This window comes from Danio rerio, chromosome 10 (assembly GCF_052040795.2).
Source record: "Danio rerio strain M-AB ecotype USA chromosome 10, GRCz13ab, whole genome shotgun sequence".
Classification (NCBI taxonomy): domain Eukaryota; kingdom Metazoa; phylum Chordata; class Actinopteri; order Cypriniformes; family Danionidae; genus Danio; species Danio rerio.
Window position 1 is genome coordinate 42,175,001 of NC_141030.1, and position 18,147 is coordinate 42,193,147.

At 33.5% G+C, this 18,147-nt stretch overlaps 1 protein-coding gene and 1 long non-coding RNA gene across 10 annotated transcripts in view; one reads left to right on the plus strand and one right to left on the minus strand.

Annotated features, from left to right (window-relative positions):
- The window catches only part of LOC141376441 (uncharacterized), a 107,489-nt gene that overhangs the window by 76,550 nt on the left and 12,792 nt on the right, over window positions 1-18,147 (minus strand). For 5 of the 7 annotated variants that reach the window (XR_015501580.1, XR_015501579.1, XR_015501575.1 and 2 more), the window contains exons 3-4: window positions 12,918-13,090; window positions 291-464 (exon numbers count right to left, since the gene is read on the minus strand). This is a non-coding gene — a long non-coding RNA (uncharacterized LOC141376441). Of the gene's footprint in view, window positions 1-290; window positions 465-12,568; window positions 13,091-18,147 lie in introns of those variants that run through there. The other 2 variants (XR_015501578.1, XR_015501574.1) reach the window with 1 other exon arrangement.
- The window catches only part of samsn1b (SAM domain, SH3 domain and nuclear localisation signals 1b), a 31,902-nt gene that overhangs the window by 4,057 nt on the left and 9,698 nt on the right, over window positions 1-18,147 (plus strand). The window contains exons 2-11 of one of the 3 annotated variants that reach the window (XM_087269355.1): window positions 307-444; window positions 4,446-4,510; window positions 5,607-5,644; window positions 7,555-7,635; window positions 10,972-11,069; window positions 11,311-11,373; window positions 13,034-13,157; window positions 14,685-15,073; window positions 17,665-17,739; window positions 17,817-17,942. In XM_087269355.1, the coding sequence (XP_087125481.1) occupies window positions 307-444; window positions 4,446-4,510; window positions 5,607-5,644; window positions 7,555-7,635; window positions 10,972-11,069; window positions 11,311-11,373; window positions 13,034-13,157; window positions 14,685-15,073; window positions 17,665-17,739; window positions 17,817-17,942 (1,197 nt within the window). 3 annotated transcript variants of the gene reach the window in all.

The window sequence follows — 18,147 nt, forward strand, 5'->3', positions numbered from 1 at the left end:
TTAAAATTAAGTTTGATAAAATTATATATATTCTTTAAATATACACACACACACACACACACACACACAAACAATTAAACATGACAATTTTAAGTAAAAAAAAAAAAAAGTTTCCATTTTCTACTCAAATTATCTACATTATTTACAGCTAATGTAGTTTCACTGTTTGGATTGATCTAAATATATCATTTCTAAAAACAATTTGAGGTGTAATTTGAACCAAATTGTTAAAATACAGACACTTTGCTGGCTCATGTTTCTTAAAGTGAATGTCTTTTTGTATTTCTTACTTTGTGTTTGTTCCAGGATGGCTCAACAGACAGCCTGTATGAACCGGCTCAGATTGGTCAGAGCAGTCAAGACTCTTTACCCAGAAGGCCGTTCAGCCCTAACTGTGCGAAGAACATGGGATTGTGGAGTGGATCCGAGCCTTGCATCGCCACGGTGGGTTCATCGGCATGTGCCTAAAAATGCAAGACAATTCACATGTTATTTCATGAGAGTCGACATTGTGACATTGAGCAGAATATTAATAAGCAAAAGTGCTGCCACCTGTATAAACCGCTGATTAATCTGAGAGTGCAGCGGGTCGCTCTCATTAGGAAATTACCAAAATCCCAGAATGACTTTCTGTCCTGAGCAGATCTAGCATGAGCTGACAGTATGTGTATAATGTGCTTTACACTGTAAAAAAAAGCTGGGTTCCACACAATCGATTTGTGTTGGGACAACATGAAGGAATTAACTTACTGGATTTTACAAATTTAAGTGGATTGAACATTGAACCATTAAGTTGTCCCCACAAAAAACCTCAAGAATTGTGTTGTTTAGGCTCATTTTAAATACGTAGTTTGAACAAACGTCATATTTTGAGTGAATGTCAGTCTCATATACAGTCAAATAAAAAATCATTCAGACAAAATATCCTTTTTGGGTTTTTTACTAGTGGGTGCAGGAGATTGTAGTTGTAGTTTAATAATGTAAGTGAGAATAGCAAAATATCATAAACTATGACATTTTATACTTCATAATTACACCGTGCTAAAACTACAAGTGAAACAAATCCGCAACGAGTGATAAAAGCCATCTTTAACATGTTAAAATTGATTTAACCATACACAATGACGACAAATGAAATTTCTATTTTAGAAATGCTTTCTATTTCTGGAACACTGTGACAGAACAACAGCACAAACTACTATGACAATGATCACTTCAAATACTAATTATAGGCTTTATTCGGTGTTAAAGTCAAGGCAAAACAACAGCATAAACTACTATGACAATGATCACTTCAAATACTAATTATAGGCTTTATTCGGTGTTAAAGTCAAGGCAAAACAACAGCATAAACTATTATGACAATGATCACTTCAGGCACTGATTATGGGCTTTAAAGATGCAGCAAAACAACAGCACAAACTACAATAACTTTAGCCGCTTTTCCACTATCGTGCTGAATCGTTCTTTAAACAGAACTGTTCCATTCCGTGCCAAACCGACCCAGGCACGGATACGGTTTCATTTTCCACTGTCGTGCTGCGACAAAGCTCTTTAAAACATTACACAAAACGCATCAGTAGTTGCCTTGGTAACGCAATGTAAACGGCTCCCTTTGTTCAATTAAAGTTAAATAAGAGCCGAAACTATTTTTTTTTTTCATAAAAGCAAAAGCAACCATGTGACTAAACACTGTTATGCCGCTCTATCGAATAGGAGTGCTAAATGTGCACCCTTATTTATTTACATGTTGCGCAGCTCTGGCTAAATTTTATTTGGAGGGAAAATGACCAAAATGTAACGTGATGATTGAAAATAATTGGAGGGGAAATAAATAATGTTTAAAATCTCTGAACATAACAGAAAAATAAACAATGATAAGACAACAATAATAGTGCATTTGCATTATAGTCGCAGAAATATAATTTTGGACAGGCCTTGTCAAAGGTGAGCGGGCACTTTCACTAATAAAAACACAGCACATAAATATTTCATTTTTATCAATTAATTAAATTACACTGCGTTTTTATATCAAAAGTTGATAATGATATAAAATATACTACATTTTGATGGTAAAATGAAACCAATTAAGCGATGGCTGTTATTTGTTTTACTATTCAAACATTAAATAACAAATGCAGCAAGTGAAATAAAAACGAATATGAAACAACACATATAATGCAGGATTTAAAGCATATAAAGCACTATTATATTTAGCAAAATGCTGCTCTATTATCTTTTTATTTTGATCATTTTATTTTCATTATTATAATTATTTTTGTGTTCATAATTAACTAACAAGCTGTAGGCGAATTATTGCTTGACGTTTTAGAAAATATTTGCGTAGCTATATTAAAGATCACCACAAAAAAACAAAAACACAGAAACATGTTAAATGCCTCAGAAATGTCATATAACTTATGTATAACTGAATCCTATAATTGCCCATAGCTGAAATGATGAAAATTGATCATTTTATTTTTATAAAACATTTGTCAAAACGTATTGATATTTTTTGAGTAAAAGCAATACTGACATTTAAGAATCCATATTTATTTAATTCATTAATTCTTTTGACTTGTTTATTAGTGCATATGCTATAATATAAATCATACAACAGTACCTTGGACAGTTACAGTGCCGCTCCGTAAAGCTTTCAAGCAAAGTCTTTTGGACGGCCGACATTACAACACGAACACGCCGTCCTTCAGGTGGTCTCGCCGTTATTAACAAGCTGTCCTGGCTTTGAATTAAAAAGTGCAATTATTTCCTCGTTGTTTAAAGAGTCTGCAAGTTCGTGTTTCATGGGTCATGTTGTTGTGGAATTTGGACATCGACGATGCAAAGCGTGACTTTATTCGCTTTATTCGATGCGCAGCAGGAAAAAAAGTCAGCAGCGCAAGTCGCTGGCATGTCTCTCCCGGATCAGAGCGAGTTTTGTGCTGTGAAATACAGCGCTGCGTGCAATAAACTCGCATTCAGGCAGGCGAAGTAGGTCTGTATTCAAGTCAATAAAATAATAACTTTAATGAATAAAATATCTTTGTAAGAATGTGATGAGTTATTCACTTCTCTGCCAGAGACTGCTCTATGGTTTTAAAACCCTTTTCAAACTGTATCGTTTAGACCTGGATCATTATTTTATATTAAATGTACTGTAGTTTATTGAGGATGTCTGATGGCTAGCGCGCTTCTGCTGAGCCAGCTGTGGTAGCTTAGCAACCGAGTCGCGACGTCAACACACAGAATCTGTCAGCACAGTTCAGCACGGTTGTCTAACCGTGCCGAGAATTCCGGGCCAATAACGGTTTGTAATCGTGCCGCGCCGTTCCAGGCTCAGTGGAGAAACAACCGTAACCGTACCGAAGTGTTCTTAGAACGGTTTGGCACGATAGTGGAAAAGCAGCTAATGATCACCTCAGGTACTGATTATGGGCTTTATTCTGTGTTAAAAGTTGCAACTAAAAGAAAACAACAAACTACAATGACAATGATCACCTCAGGTACTGATTATGGGCTTTATTCTGTGTTAAAGTAGCGGTAAAACAACATCAAACTACAATGATGATGATCCCCTCAGCTACTGGTTATGGGCTTTATTCAGTGTAAATGTACTGGCAAAACAACAGCATAAACTAAAATGACAATGATCACCTCAGCTACTAATTATGGGCTTTATTCAGCGGTAATGTAGTGGCAAAACAACATCATAAACTACAATGACAATGATCACCTCAGGTACTGATTATGGGCTTTATTCAGTGTTAAAGTCACAGCAAAACAACATCAAACTACAATGACAATGATCACTTCAGGTACTGATTATGGGCTGTATTCAGTGTTAAAGTCATGGCAAAACAACAGCATAAACTACAATGACAATGATCACCTCAGGCACTAATTATGGGCTTTAAAGATGCGGTAAAACAGCAGCATAAACTACAATGACAATGATCACTTCAGGTACTGATGATGGGCTATATTCAGTGTTAAAGTCATGGCAAAACAACAGCATAAACTACAATGACAATGATCACCTCAGGCACTAAGTATGTAAGTATGTAACTTGCTCAAAGTGATGTCACATCCTCTGGTGGGAAATAGGGATTGAGGCATGACATTATTCTTCTCTCATTGTTACGCACAAAATATTTCGGATAAACCAATAGCAGATTAAACATGTGCCAACCCTGTTGTGTGTGATATTGTAGTGAATTTCTCATTCACTTTTTTAAAACAATAATATGATGGAAATTCTGTTTTAGACATGCCATGTGATATCTGGTTTGAGCTAAAGCACAAAATGGTTAAAAACGTCAACTCTGTTAGTGATTTAAAAGTCTACAAAAATAATGGTGGATATACGCCAATTTATCCAGCATGACTGGTATATTCTGAATAAAAATGAAGACAAACACTAAATATGTTTTGGTTTCTCATTACAGAAGCTTCCAGAGACTCACACAAGTAAAACTCGTGAAAGTAAGACACTGGAAAAAGCTAAGAAGAAGTAAGTTCTGGATCTCTCTGTACACATTTATAATATTTAAGACTCATAGAACGCTTATTTTAATAAAGGAAATGATTTCAGATATTTATATAAAGATTATACAAAATAATACTTTTCTTAAAACCCTTTCTTTTTCTGTAAACAATAACAGATATCTTTTTTTCTGAAACTATAGTTCGATTCAGTGCGAGAGTTTTCGAAATTAAGTGTCCACATTAGCTCATGCAGTGCCGTATGCTGTGTTTTATGATAGAATGCGGGAGCTGGATTAGGATTATATTAATTGGGACAAGTGTGAGGGATTTAGTTACTGGTCTAAGTCACCCATTTAATGCTACTGTATGGTTGATGCTAGAATAGCAGGTGCATTTCGTTTGAGCATTCTGTTTTAATACCTTTACATTTTAAAGCAAGTTATGTCAATCAGATTATCTTTAGTGTGTCTATGTCAATTATGTGGTTTACTAATCGAACTTCTGAGTAATATTCACACAAAAAAGACTAGATTTTTATGCTATATGGATTATGTTTACTTATGGAAGATTAGCATTTAAACTCACTAAACCTCTCTAGTGAATGAGTGAAATGTCCAAATGATTCAAGCACATTCAAATTCGTTTACCTGAACTGACTCTGTGATTCATGAAGGGTTGCTTTCTCTTAACAGCCGACAGAGAATAGGCTACTAGTCTTAAGTCATTAAAGCTAGTTATGTAATCTGTTTATCTAACAAGCATCTGTTCTTCTTGAGCTCTGACAACAGCAGCATTGCCCAATAGTGTCACTGATTACTTAACATGCAAGTCTGCTGTGTCCGAACTGCTTCCAAGCATCAACTTTTGTAACTATTTTAGTTAAGATTTATAAAATTTGTCTCCATTATCTGACTAGTTCATTTTAGGTTTTGAAGTCCCTTCTAGTGTTCTGATGAGTTGATTCTGATGTGTTGTTTGTTTGATTAGGAAGAAGTTGAACATGTGTAAACTTAAAAAATAGGGGTGTAGGTCTGTCAACAGTTTTAAATATGTTTGCTGTTGGAGTATAATGTTTAAATGTTACTATAACAACCTTATATATTTTCCTTTACACATAACAGGTCCCAATTACAATCGACATCCGAAGACGAGACTACAGGTTTGTCTGCTTATTTTAAACATGAAAATTGATCAACAGTTCATTAAAAAATGCTTTTCTTACTTAGATTTTTTGTCTTGTTTCTAGTCCAAATATCTAAAAATTCTAAATCAAGAAGAATTTTCTAAACAAGCAAAACAAATTGCCTTGTTTTGAGAAATATTATCCCAATATTAAGTCAGTTTTTCCTTAAAACAAGCAAAATAATCTGCCAATGGGGTAAGCGAAATAATCTTACGTCAAAAGAAAAAACAAGATTAATTTGTTTAACCCATTGGCAGATTATTTTGCTTGTTTTAAGGAAAAACTGATTTAATATTGGCATATTATTTCTCAAAACAAGGCAATATGTTTTGCTTTTCTAAAAAATGCTTCTTGATATAAGAAATTTTAGATATTTAGACTAGAAACAAGACAAAAAATCTAAGCATGAAAAGCATTTTTTGCAGTGTATTAATCTACATCCCTAATGTGTGATAGGTTGCATTAATATACACTGCCTGATAAAAGTCTTGTTGTCGATCCCAGTTGTAAGAGCAACAAATAATAACTTGACTTCGAGTTGATCATTTGGAAAAGCGGCAGAAGTTAGATTTTGAGGTGAATCATCTGTTTAATCATCCCAATCATCACAAATACTGCAGAAGACCTATTGGAACCCGCATGGACCAAAGATTCTCACAAAATTTAGTCAAGTTTGGTGAAGGAAAAATCATAGTTTGGGATTATATTCAGTGTGGGGGTGTGCGAGAGCTCTGCAGAGTGGATGGCAACATCAACAGCCTGAGGTATCAAGACATTTGTGCTGACCATTATGTTACAAACCACAGGAGAGGGCAAATTCTGTCAAAAATCCAAAAATCACTAGAAAATTTGAAATATTTTCCATGAAGATGTTTAGTAAATTTAGTCACACTTTACAATAAGGTTTTGTTAATGTATTTATTAAAGTATACTAATAAGGAACAACACTTGCACATCATTTATTAATCATAATTCAACATTTACTAATTCATTATTAAATCTAAATTCATGCTTGTTAACATTAGGTAATGCACTGTGAGTTAACAATGAACTACTTTACTTCCATTAACTAGCATGAACAAAGATGAATAAATACAGTAATAAATGTATTAATATATTTGTTAATTAATATAAATGTCTAATATATACTTGGCATGAACTTAATCAATTTTGAAGGTGATTCTCAATATTTAGAGTTTTTTGAACCCTCAGTTTCATTCATTCATTCATTCATTTTTTTGTCGGCTTAGTCCCTTTATTAATCTGGGGTCGCCACAGCGGAATGAACCGCCAACTTATCCAGCAAATTTTTACTAAGTGGATGCCCTTCCAGCCGCAACCCATGTCTGGGAAACAACCCTCAGATTTTTAATTATTGTATCTTAAAATTATCTTAGCAACCCATTCATTAATGGAAATATTATTTATTCTTCTTTTAATTGATGTATAAATCTTGATTTCCAAACATTGACTGCTTTTCTGATCCAGGGATCATGTATTGCAGTGCTGTCCGTAGACTAAAATGTCAAAGAGTTTAAAGGTCTGTCAGACTCATAATCCAAAGTTTGATCATTTCATTCAAAGACTGGGAATTCATCTGTCTGGAACTGAAGCTTTAAGCTTTATGTGTCTGCATTTTTGCTTTGTTTCGAGGATTAAGGACTGAGCTTTCAAAAAATAAATAAAAAAATGAAAAATGAACTGATTTTTTTTTATATCCGACCCACTGAATTCCAGCAAAGCTTTTCTCCAATATATTTTTTGAGCACTGTCGACCAAATGCCGGCCCTGCTGACCTACTTGGCATCTCTCGATAACACCATGATAACACTATTTCATTTGCCTTCCATGTTTTGGTCTTAAAATAACCTGTTATTATCTGGCAGATCATACGGGGTCTGATGCCCACTGGCCATCCACCAGGAAAAAAGATGGATTGGTAAACGGCAAGAACCATTCAGCTGCAGGTATTGGGTCTATACAGAGGCTAAAGTATGTGTTTGTGTCTGTGTGTTTGTTAGAGAAATGGAGCATAGGTTTAGTTTGATAATTGAGTTAGGATGGGCTATACACAAAAAAACGAAACCAACCAACAAACAAACAAAAAATAATAATAAATAAATAAAAACACACCACATTGATTTCTTTAGATTTTTAATTTGGGTTTAATTTTTCCTTAATGGACTTTCAGTTTTGACTTTTGAGCTTGTAAACCTGATCTAGACTGTAAATTCATAGTTTTTTTTACAATCTAAGGGCAGGGCTATAGCTAAACCTTTTATTATTAGTTCATCCATTACATTAATTAATACCTTACCTCTTAACTCTTAGACCTAAAACATAAAAGTAGTAGCATTTGATGGGGACTCGTCCGGGATAAGATGGTCAATAAGGTTTGGTTTTTTCACATTTTTGATAATTTTAGCTTATATGACAAACAGGCAATAAAAAGGTGGATAGAGGGGGATTTTGTCTGAAGAAATATGGACAGAAAGCGAGCATCACTCTTCCCAATCATCAGCACCAGAACTGGAACAAGTAAAGAGTGCATAAATGATGCCAGAATTGTCATTTTTGGGTGAACTATCCCTTTAAGTCAGGGGTGTCAAACTCAAATCCTGGAGGGCCGCAGCTCTGCAGAGTTTAGTTCCAGCCCTGCTTCAACACACCTATCTGTAGGTATCAAACAAGTGTAAAGTACTCAATTAGTTGGATCAGGTAAGTTTAATTAGGGTTGGAACTAAACTGTGCAGAGCTGCGGCCCTCCAGGAACCGAGTTTGAGATCTGTGATTTAAGTGATTTCAAGTTGAAGGAATAATATGAAGCTGAAAATTGTCTTGAAACAATACAATAAAAAACATGCCATTAAAAAACAGCTCAGCCAAAATCCCTCTGGACCCCTCACACCCAGCACACTGCCTATTTGAACTTTTACCTTCTGGTCGATGCTACAGAGTAGAGGTCTGCATTCCCGTGCCTGTCCCGCAGAAGCTGCGTGACCGACCAGATTTCTGAGGCGCGGGGATAAATTTTCAAATAAAGCGCGGAAGCGGTCGGTAACGGGTTTAATTTGGGACTGGAGCGGGCCAGCTTGCAATAACGCTCCTGACTCCCAAGCGAGCATGCGTATGTTTGTGTGTGAATGAAACAGCGCGATGCTATGTTTAGCTTGTTTGTTGCTATGTGTGTGTGTGTGTGTCTGTGTGTAATATGAGAGAGAGAGAGCTTTGTCTGTGTGTGTGTGCTTGGTGCTTATGAGTGCGTGTGTGTTTATACAGACAGCTTGTTATAGGCTGGGTGGTTTCCGGTTTTGTTCTCCCCCCGCTCTTTAGCGGGATCGGGCGCGGCATGTAAAAAACAGGGCGGGTCAGGCAGCGGGACAACAAATGCTGAAAATAAGCGGGAGTGGTCGGGTTCGGGCGAACACCTGGCGGGAACAGGATTCAAAATTTAGTCCCGCGCAGATCTCTACTACAGAGCACGGCGTTACAGGCCGACACAATAACAGTTTCTTCCCCCAGGCAATCCATCTCACGAACACTTATAATAATAATTGTGGAACCAACATCACTACTTGCCATACACTTTTATACACATATTCACTTATTTAACAACACACATAAACAAGCCAATTTGCACATAACAGCTGCACATATAACATTGTATATAGTAATATAGCTCTACATTCACTACTTATTTCTATTTTGAAAAGGTATTTATTATCTGTTTTTAGTCCTGTCTCTGTAATTCTGTTGCACTGTAGAAGCTTTGTCATGAAAACAAATACCTTGTGTGTGCGAACATACCAGGCAATAAAGCTCTTTCTGATTTCTGATTAAAAAAAAACTACAATATATATATATATATATATATATATATATATATATATATATTAATAACAGCCGCATTCAACTTATTTTATTTATTTACCTATTTTACCCCCTTTTCAAGATTTAATACAAGTCTTTTGTGTCTCCAGAATGTGTCTGTAAGCTTTTAGCTAAATAAACCCATCAGATTATCCAATTTACCTTTTGAAATCTGGGAAGTTTGAACTGTCTGGACATTGTAGCTGTTTTTTTTGCCTGTGCCTTTAATGCAAATAAGCTGGTTCTCCCCGCTCACCATTCCCATGTGTGTGTCAGTGCATGTAGCCTTCATGCAAATAAACAGCACATTGACAAACACGAATGAAGCAGATCTCCCTTACTACAGTAAGAACTTCCCCAAATGTCATTGGATGTATTTGTTGTGGAGTTAATTCAAGCCTTTCTGCAATGATGAGTCACACAGAATGTCATTATAAAGTTCGGGCAAACACACACACACGTATGGACATTCATTATTTTAATGTACAAAAAAGCCTGATTTAAGTTTAGATACTGGGATTGAAGCATCCTCTTTTATAATTGTACTGACACTATGCTGCTGTGGTGATGAATTACAGCGATTTTACTGTATTTATTACAAACATGCACCGTTTTAGAAACGTTTTAAACTTGTAAAACTCATTCTTGATCACATTTGATGATGATTGATGATCACAGAGAGCTGAACAGATCTTTTGATCCCAGTTGCTTTGTGCATGTCCTATCTTGTAGATATAATTAAACCCGTTACAACAAAGACATGTTAATACGCGTCTGTCAATCAATTCGGTGGGCGGGGAAACCACACTCCTATGTCACGCTGCGGCGAGCCTCAAAATGGGAGGGATTTGGATCCTTAACGTCAGGAAATTAAAAAAAAGAGACTTATTGTGTTTATTTCACTTCAATATGACAGTGGAGACACTGTACCTACACACAGTCCTGTCCAAACAGCTTACAAAAGATGATTTTCATCATAGGTGCCCTTTAACATGTTTGCAGTAACGCATGCTATTTAAAAAAAAAAAAAAGAGCATTGTATTACTGCATATGTACCAAACGATACCAAACACAACACCACAACATTGTGTTTCGGGGAATTAATACACAGTGTCTAATGGTTCTGCAAGCTACTCCCATGAAATGAGTGTGTGTGTTTGTGTGTGTGTGAGGGGTCAGAGAAATCTGTGCGCGTCGAATAGTCTTAGTGGATTAGATCAGTGACGACACAAAGCAATTCTGAAAGCCCACGAGAAACAGAGGATTTGATTTGGGCTCAGACTGATTCACTGACAGAGCGACAGATAAAATGCGATCAGGGTCTCACTCTTTCCCCTATGCAGACCTTCACAAGTTTTCCATCTAAATCTGAATTGTCTGAATAGTTTATAAATCCAGAGGCTGAGCTAAATTGTGCTGTATTTTAATCTTAGAGGCGGCCAAAGATCATCACCGGTCAAAACTTCTCTCCAGAGAAGAGAAAGAGGAGCGGGGGAATTCAGAGAAAGCAGTTAAAAATCCCTGCGGTCAGGTAAATCACTGCTGAAAAAAAAAAAACACTCACTTTTATGTAACAGAAAGTGTGTCTCTTGGTAATACAGGATAGATTTCCCTCTGATTAAATTCTCCATTACACTAATGCGCTTCAGTCATCTGTGTGATGCTGCACTTTGATCAGTCATTCAATGTCAGATGTGGGAACTCTTCTCAAAGGCAATATCAATCAATAATTTCTGCATTTATAAGTTCAGCATTGCTGGTTTTATTCACAGGGTGTGAATTTTGAAGCCTGGAATCCCAACAGAGAAAACTCTGAATGCAGACAGCAGGACTTGGTGAGTGTTTTTCTGCCTAAAACTGTGAACTTTGTAATAGTTTTTGCACTTTGTTGTGCTGCATATATACACTTAACCCCATAGTTTCATGTTCTACAGATACTAAATTTAAAAGAAATTATATATATATATATATATATATATATATATATATATATATACACACACACACACACGCACACACGCACACACGCACACACGCACACACGCACACACGCACACACACACACACACACACACACACACACACGTGAAATAATGTAAAATTAAATAGTGGCTGATAGTAAATTGCAATATAATTAAAACAATTTATAAAAGAGTGGTTTATATTAAAATGTAATTTTATTTTGAAGAAATCAAAACTTCACCTTCTTAATAAAAAATTGGCTGAAATTGACATGACTGACATTTTTAATAAATTATACATTTTTTAAATAAAATTGACATAATAAAATTGTCATATTTTGAGTAAAAAATTTAACATTAAAATCTGCATTAAATATTTTATTTGCTTTAAAAAAAGGTTATATTAACATATAAAAAATATCTTATTATAAAATATAATTTTAAAAGAAATGTAAACTTTACAAACTACTTTGAACTATTTAAATATTTAAATGTAATAATGGTATATTTAATCAATTAAAAAAAGACAAATTTTAAAATGCTAACATAAAAAATAAACTTCATTTGAATAATTAAAATACTTTGTTAATTTATTTGTTTTAATTTCATTTTTAATAAATAAATAAGAAAACAATAAAAAATAAAATATTAAGATATTTAAAAAATTATTAATACACTTTTTTCATTTAAATAAATGAATAAAAAAGTAAAATAAAGTAATTTAAAAAATTTATTAAAATGTTATTTTATTTAAACAATGAATAATTGCATAAAATAAACGTTTTATTTTATTTTATAATTAATTAATTAAATTTAGTTGTAAATCAATAAACAATACAGCATGATTCTGTAAAAATATTTAATTCTTCTAAAAAAAAAAAGCTTGTACAAAAATGCAAAATTATTTTAAAGAAACAAACTTAAACCGCTTTAAATGATTTAAATCATAATATTTATGTGTGATATTATTGGTATATTTAATCAATTAAAATAAAAAATCCGTAATTAAAACTGGTCCATATATTTTTTTAAATAAATAAAAACAAAATAAAACAAAAACTAAACCATCTTTTTAAAATACTATATTTATCTTAAAATCAAGACATCACAACATTTACAGTATTATGACGATTTGAGATACTGAGCAGATAATAAGGAAAATCTACAAACGCATTGACAGATAACTGATATCTGTTACTGATATAAATTGTGTATCCCTACAAAAGCATGTGTAGATTCAGATCTTGTTTTGGATGTCTTTTGATATTAAAAAAACAAAAAAATATATATATAAAAAAAAAAGTTGACAGAAATAGGTCAGATTATGAGGAACTCAGTGACTTGTGAGTGTCAGAAAGCACATCTGTGAGAGGCATTTAATAAGGTCAGTGCCGGAGGTCAGAGTGTGTTAGCATTACCCAGAATCGGCAGCCGTTCGTGGAAACTCTTGTGCGTTGATCTTGAGGCCGGTCAGCTGTATAGAGAGCCTGTGATCTCCTTCATTTGCTGAAATAACCCAATGCCACTATTTCAGGCCAGGAGGTCAGAGGTGGAGGACGAGGCGCAGGGCACGCTGAAGAAGATCCAGAAACTGGTGGGAGGGAAAAAGGGAGGTCAAAACAGTATGGAGGAGATGAGGAACAGCACTGAAGCTGCTGGTGAGAAACAGATAAAATAATAATGAATTAAACTATATAAATACAAATTTAACATAAAATACATTTTAAAAGGTGGTCAAAACAGTGTGGAGGAGATTCGGAACAGCACTGAGCATGATGGTGAGAAATAGACAAAAAAATAAATAAAACAATTTAAGTAAAAAAATATTTTATTACATTTTAGTTATTTTAAATAATTAAATTACTTTGTTCATTTAAAAAAATAAAAATCAATAAAAAAATATTAAAATTTATTTAAAAATATTAAAATACATTTTTTTAAAATTAAATAAATTATTTTAAAAATCAAATTAAAACTATTTCAATTGTATTTAATTTAATTATTCGTTCATTCCTTCATTTTCTTGTCGGCTTAGTCCCTTTACTAATCCGGGGTCGCCACAGCGGAATGAACCGGCAACTTATCCAGCAAATTTTTAGGCAGCGGATGCCCTTCCAGCTGCAACCCATCTCTGGGAAAAATGTAATTATTATTTAATTTAATAAATAAATAAATAAATATATATTTTATTTTATTTATTAAATTATATTTCAAAAACATAAATAAATAATTAAATTAATTAACTCATCTATTTATTTAAATTTCACTTTAAATAAATAAAATAAACCAAAATTAACAAAACCAAAAAATTAAACAAATTCTTAAAATACATTTTATTTCATTTAAATAAATGAATAAAAAAAGTTTTAAAAAAAAAATTTGGTTTTTAATTTAATATAAATAAATATATATTATTTAATTAAATTATATATTCTTGAATTATATTTCAATTACATAAATAATTAAATTCATTTAAATAAATAAATAATTAAATTAAATTATATAGATTAAATTATATTTCAATTGCATAAATAATTAAATTTATCTATTTATTTAAATTTCATTTTAGATTAATAAATAAATAAAACCAATATTAACAACAAAAAAAATTTAATTTTAAACAAACTCTTAAAATATATTTTATTTTATTTAAATAACTTAATAAAAAATTAAGTCCAATAAAATATTTTAATTGTTTTAATTTAATTATGAATATATATATTTAAAACTTATTAATTCAAATATATATAATTATGTTTCAATTACATAAATAAATAAATAAAATAAACCAAAGTAGCTGGCCTATATGGTTGACCGCAAGCCAGCCGGTCACCCAGTTTTTATCAGCGCGCGTGCGATATCGCTAAGGTCCTACTCTCAACATATAAATAAATCCCTGCAAACTTTAGAATAAAGGCCTGCACACAAATTGAAAATGTATCTAAAAAATGTTTAGTACCTTTAAGAACCCCACGGACAACCTAATAAAGTGGTTAAATAAAAAATCATAACATTTCAAAAATGGATTGTAAAAACAAATAATGAACAATTATCTATATTGAAACATGATATCATGACAATTATTTTTGCTGTAACGCCTAGCCCTAACCGAGATCATGTCTTTTATTAATTAATCCTGCAGCTTTAAAATTCAAAAGCTTCATCATAATTGTTATGTCCTTCAGGTAATCTGACTGAATCCAACAGCAAACATCACAGTCCTGTCATCACCTGCATAAGTTTAACCAAAAAAGCTGAGAAGAAGCCGACAAGAGCTCCTTCACGTCCAACAGCGCAATCCCAGCAGCCCTTGCAGGAGAACGACACGCTTCCAGAGCTTTTTTATGAGTATTATAGCCCCGTGGCTTTTTCTCCAGCATGGGACACGTCCACGCACACCTGCCACAGGTCAACAGCTGAACAGGTGATGTACAACTTTAATTTCACCCTGCCCAGAGACACGGATTGGGACAGATATGAAGATCTTTTCCAGCGTCTCGACCCCTACAAACGATACCAGCAGGACACGTGGATCACACACTCTGTCATGGAGCTGGACAAGCCTGATGCGCTGGTGAGATTCTGGACTTTTCCTTTTAAAATTATTTCCCAAGTGTTGTTTAACTGAGAGAAGAACACACTTTTGAATATAATAGTTTTATTAACTAACTTCTAATAACTAATTTATATTTTCTTTGCCATGATGAATGTATATAATATTTTCTACTTATTTTGCAAGACACTAGTACTAGGTTGTATTAACTAGGTTAATTGGGTTAACTAGGAAAGTTAGGGCAATTAGACCGGTAATTGGAAAACAGTGGTTTGTTCTGTAGACAATTGGGAATACATCATAAGGGGGCTAATAATTTTGACCCTAAAATTTCTCTCAAACATGAAAACACTTTTTTTTTTATTTATTACAGCCAAACAAAAGTAAAACTAAATAAAACTTTCTCCAGAATAAATAATATACAAAATAAAGAAAAAATATAAATGAAAAATTTTAAATATAGGAAACACTGTATAAATGTACTTGGTCTGTTAAACACCACTTAAATTATAATTTCTTTTAAAGAATACAATTTTAAAAAGGAGAGCTAATAATTAGTATCAGAGTGATTGTATTTAAATCGCGTCTAAAAAAAATAGACGCAAAAAAAATATTGGCATAATTTATACTTCTCAAAAAAATAAAGGGAACACTTGGAGTTACATTGTTGTTTAATTGTTCCCTTTAGTTTTTTGAGCAGTGTATATGAGTTAGTGAATTCTTTGTTACATCAATTTTTAGATATCATTTGTAATTATAAATATATTTTTAAATATAAATAAACATTTTCTCAAATATATGATTACATATGAGCAATATCACACGAGTAGCAATGTAATATGGCTGTATATCGGCACTGGTGGGAGGCGTGCGTTGGCACGAGGCCACAGGCAGAGTGCCTTATAGCCCCCACCAGTGCCGATATACAGCCATATTGCATTGCTACTCGTGTGATATTGTGTTTATATGTGCTTTTGTATGAGGAACTACTTTCTTCTGGATTCAAATCATAAGCTGACAGTTAAACAGTTGAGCAAGCATCTTCTGTAGTGTCTGCTTTTTGCTGGCTGTATGTGGGCAGAGTAATACACAAAGGTTAAAAAGGCTGTACGGGTGCTGATATTACTTAAATATATCACAGCTATCAGCCAATCAGATTTGAAAACCAGACAGAACTGTTGTATGGATGGATGGATGGATGGATGGATGGATGGATGGATAGATGGATAGATGGATGGATAGACACACACACACACACACACACACACACACACACACACACACACAATACTTTTTTAAAAACTTAATTTTTTGGTTTATTTCCGGCAAGTGGGGTGCCGGAAATAAACCATAAAATAACAGCCTTTAAATTACAGAAATTTACTGTAAAATAAGCAAGGTTGAATTACAGAAATGTACCAGAAATTTAAATTCAAGGAAATTTCTATAGTTTAATGTCTGTTATTTTACAGTACATTTCTGTAATTGAATGGCTGTTCTTTTACATTTTTTTTCCAGCTGCCGGAAATAACTTTTTTACAGTAATACACACATATCTTAAGTCTAAACAAACTTTTGTTTCAGGTGCAATTATTCACAAACAGTTTTTGCCCATCACTATATATATACACACACACACACACACACACACGTAACTACAACAAACTGATCTCTCTCTCTGGATGTGAATTAATCACTTTAGTAGCTGTAATAAGAGAAAGGTGATAAAAGCTGTTAAAAGGAAAGGTGATAAAACTACAGAAGTATGCAAAACAGGAAGCTGATGTATTATCTAAAATCTTAACAAGAGAGAAGATACTGCAAAAAAAACAAAAAACCAAAAAAAAAACGGTGATGAATAAAAATAAATGAATTAACCTTAACCATAAATATAAAAGCTATTTATTATAAATAAATTTTTGGGATAAAATAAATACAGCTATGGTGAGCATCACTAGTTATTTTAAAAACATTTAGTCATTTTAAATAAATGTTCTGGTCATGCTTTTAATACTGTACATATTAATAAATGAATGCTAACAACATTGCGTTTGTAAATCTAAAGGTCACAGAAATTACATTGCAACAGTTGCATGTAGTGCTCTAAAAAGTTGTCACTGGGACGAGGGCACTTTTTTTAAAGCCAGTGATTAGAGATGTCGAGTAGACGCTCACTCACATCCTGTGTGTGGTGAGGAAGTAAGTTTCGACTTGACTGAGTGTGTGAGTGGCTTCAGGCCAGTACAAGTGTCTTCAATAAGAGCTGAGCTGCTTTCTGACAGAGGAGAAATAAAACAGAATCACTAAAAATGCTTCAAAGAAAACCATCAAATGCCTCTGATAAATCAAGAAACAAGCCAAAGGTAAAATATTTATCTATTTTTTAATTAATTAAAACTCTCTGTCCATCTGTTCTGGTGAAATAATACATTACGTAAACACTGGATTGAATTACATTCTTGTTTTTTTAGCTAGCAAACAAACTCCATGTGAAACAGTCACTGTGTTTGGAGATCTCGTCAGTGACCACAAAACTCTGTGGTGTAAAATGAACAACCAAATCAAGACTGTTGACCACTGCTAATCGAGTTTATCTCTTTGTTTTCTTTCAGCGGTCCACCAGTTTTGGGATATTTGACAGACAACAGCCCAATCAGGTCAAGGCAGAGGATAAAGTAGAAAGTTTGGTGAGTGTTTTACTTTTCAGTAATGTGCATAAACACTAGAATGTCTAGTATTGAAATTCAGGTGTGTGTGTGTGTAGCCTGTGGAAAGCCCTGAGGTGGATCCCAGTAAATCAGGAGGTCTAAGCAAGAAGATGAAGAACATCTCGCTGACCATGCGGAAAAAAATGGGCCGGAAATACACGAAAGCCCTGTCAGAGGAAACGGTGAGCACTCACCTTTAACTTTTAAAACAGCATCAAAAGCCTTAATCGAGCGATGTTGAAACACTCTTAGAGGTGAGGGTCCTTTAGGTTAAGCTACAAGTGATTTTTATTTTAATCAACAATCAAAACTGCTGTTCTGAGATTGAAATTTGATGATGTTACTAAATGTTACATCATAAATAGTCTTTATAGGGTGAATTTGGTC